The sequence below is a fragment of the Babylonia areolata genome, chromosome 27, assembly GCF_041734735.1.
Source record: "Babylonia areolata isolate BAREFJ2019XMU chromosome 27, ASM4173473v1, whole genome shotgun sequence".
Taxonomy (NCBI): domain Eukaryota; kingdom Metazoa; phylum Mollusca; class Gastropoda; order Neogastropoda; family Buccinidae; genus Babylonia; species Babylonia areolata.
Window position 1 is genome coordinate 1,970,770 of NC_134902.1, and position 2,500 is coordinate 1,973,269.

General features: G+C 46.3%; 1 protein-coding gene across 1 annotated transcript in view; it reads left to right on the forward strand.

Moving 5' to 3' along the window:
- LOC143301555 (MAM and LDL-receptor class A domain-containing protein 2-like) overlaps nucleotides 1-2,500 on the forward strand; it is a 247,425-nt gene that overhangs the window by 149,630 nt on the left and 95,295 nt on the right. Inside the window, exons 106-107 of the mRNA XM_076615934.1 lie at nucleotides 412-502; nucleotides 1,322-1,533. Of these exons, the coding sequence (XP_076472049.1) occupies nucleotides 412-502; nucleotides 1,322-1,533 (303 nt within the window). The remainder of the gene's footprint in view (nucleotides 1-411; nucleotides 503-1,321; nucleotides 1,534-2,500) is intronic.

Here is a 2,500-nt window from a genome sequence, read left to right on the forward strand (position 1 = left end):
GCTTTTGCTGCTGAGAATGTGCTACAGAAATAGAAAAAAAGAAGAAGAAAAAAATGAATTGAAATGAAAGAAATGAATAAAATTATAGATAAAATATAAAATAGCCATGTTAGTGACGTGATTCAGTGCACGCGCACAGTGACGCTAGTGACGTGATGAAAACGAGTGTTGTGTGACGTGATGAAAACGAGTGTTGTGTGACGTGATGGAAACGAGTGTTGTGTGACGTGATGGAAACGAGTGTTGTGTGACGTGATGAAAACGAGTGTTGTGTGACGTGATGAAAACGAGTGTTGTGTGACGTGATGGAAACGAGTGTTGTGTGACGTGATGGAAACGAGTGTTGTGTGACGTGATGAAAACGAGTGTTGTGTGACGTGATGGAAACGAGTGTTGTGTGACGTGTGACAGATCGTGTTTGAGGGCATCGTGGGAACCAACTACCATGGGGACATCGCTCTGGACGATCTCACTTTGACATCAGGCGCCTGTACCAACACAGGTAGGTGTCAGCATGCCCACCCCTTCTGATGTTGTCATCCTCTTTTTGCCTGCCGCCCAGCACGCCACTGTTGGCTGTATACCTTGTGTGTATGTATAGATGTATCTCTGATAGAGAGACCCAGGCTTGGACACACAACCCACAGACCCGCGTGAGTCTGGTGAAAAGTTGTTCTGTGCGGCGCCCCAGTGACAACGCAGAGTTGTGGGAGACGTATACCATGCTCCCACTTTGAGCATCAAAATAGTACACACATTCAACTTTGACACACACACACACACACACACACACACACACACACACACACACACACACAATGCAAACAAAAAGAGAGATGTCAAAAACTATAACAAAAAAGGTCCACCCATAAAGCAAGCAAATACACAGAAAACGTCTTTTTTTTCCCAAGCGTGGACAAAAGTTATATTGAAGAGAAATCCATGTCATGGACACGAAGGACTTGAGGTTTAACAGTATTATTTTGTTGTTGTTGTTTTCTCCCAAGGAAACAGCTGTGGTATTTAACAGGGTTTGGGCGGGTTCTACACTATGGAGGTGAACCTATGTCTGATGCTGTCAGAAAAAGAGCTCACACACAACTGTTTAATTACACATACTTTAACGTGACCCACCGGTGCAGACTCCGGCAGGGGTCAGGATTCCTGTCCTGTCCAAACTTCCAGTCCGCTGTGCGGACAAATCGAAAGGCGCCACATAAGTAGTCTGTCAGGAATAATTTGTGGAAGATGTATCACAGAATGTTAGGTACTGGGCAGAGAGCCGTCACACTGACCCGCACTTTGCGTTGTCTTCCTCCAGACACGTGCAGCTTCCAGACGGACCTGTGTCTGTGGTCCAACGTGCACGACGGCTCTGACAAGTTCGACTGGCTGAGGCTGCGGGGCGGCACGGGCACGGCGTACACTGGGCCCAGTGTGGACCACACACAGCACGACGCTAACGGGTACTATGCCTACATGGAGTCCAGCAGGCCCAGGGTGCAGGGCGACAACGCCAGACTGGCCTCACAGGTGGGGGGGTGGGTGTGTGTGGGGGGTGATGGTGGTGGTGGTGGTGATGATGGTTGTGGTGATGGTGGTGATGATGATAGTGGTGATGATGATGATGATAGTGGTGATGTTGATGATGATGGTGGTGATGGTGATGATGATGGTGGTGATGGTGATGATGATGGTGGTGATGATGGTAGTGTTGGTGTTGGTGTGGTGATGATGATGTTGATGGTGGTGATGGTGATAATGAAGGTGGTGATGGTGGTGGTGATGATGGTGGTGGTGATGGTGGTGGTGGTGGTGTTGATGGTGGTGATGTTGATGGTGGTGATGTTGATGGTGGTGATAGTGGTGGTGTGGTGATGATGGTGGTGATGACGATGATGGTGGTGGTGTGGTGTGGTGATGATGATGATGGTGGTGATGGTGATAATGAAGGTGGTGATGGTGGTGATGATGGTGATGATGGTGGTGGTGGTGATGATGGTGGTGGTGGTGGTGATGATGGTGGTGATGTTGATGGTGGTGATAGTGGTGGTGTGGTGATGATGTTGATGATGATGATGGTGGTGGTGATGGTGATGATGATGGTGGTGACGATGATGGTGGTGATGGTGATGATGATGGTGATGGTGGTGATGATGTTGATGGTGGTGATGGTGATGGTGGTGATGATGGTGATGATAGCAGTAGTTATAGTAGCAGGAGGGACTACCACAAATTGAACTGATGATGATGATAAAGTTATCACCAGTAGTATCAAGAACATCATCACCAATAGCAACATTGATAACAATGATAATTGCAATGATAATAACAATGTTGGTAATTTGATTGATGACGATAATAATGATGACGACGACAACAACAGCAGAAACATCAATAATAACAACACAACAACATTAATGATGATGATAATAATGGTAATTATGATGATGATAACAACAAGAACAACAACAGCATATAATGATGATTATATTAATAG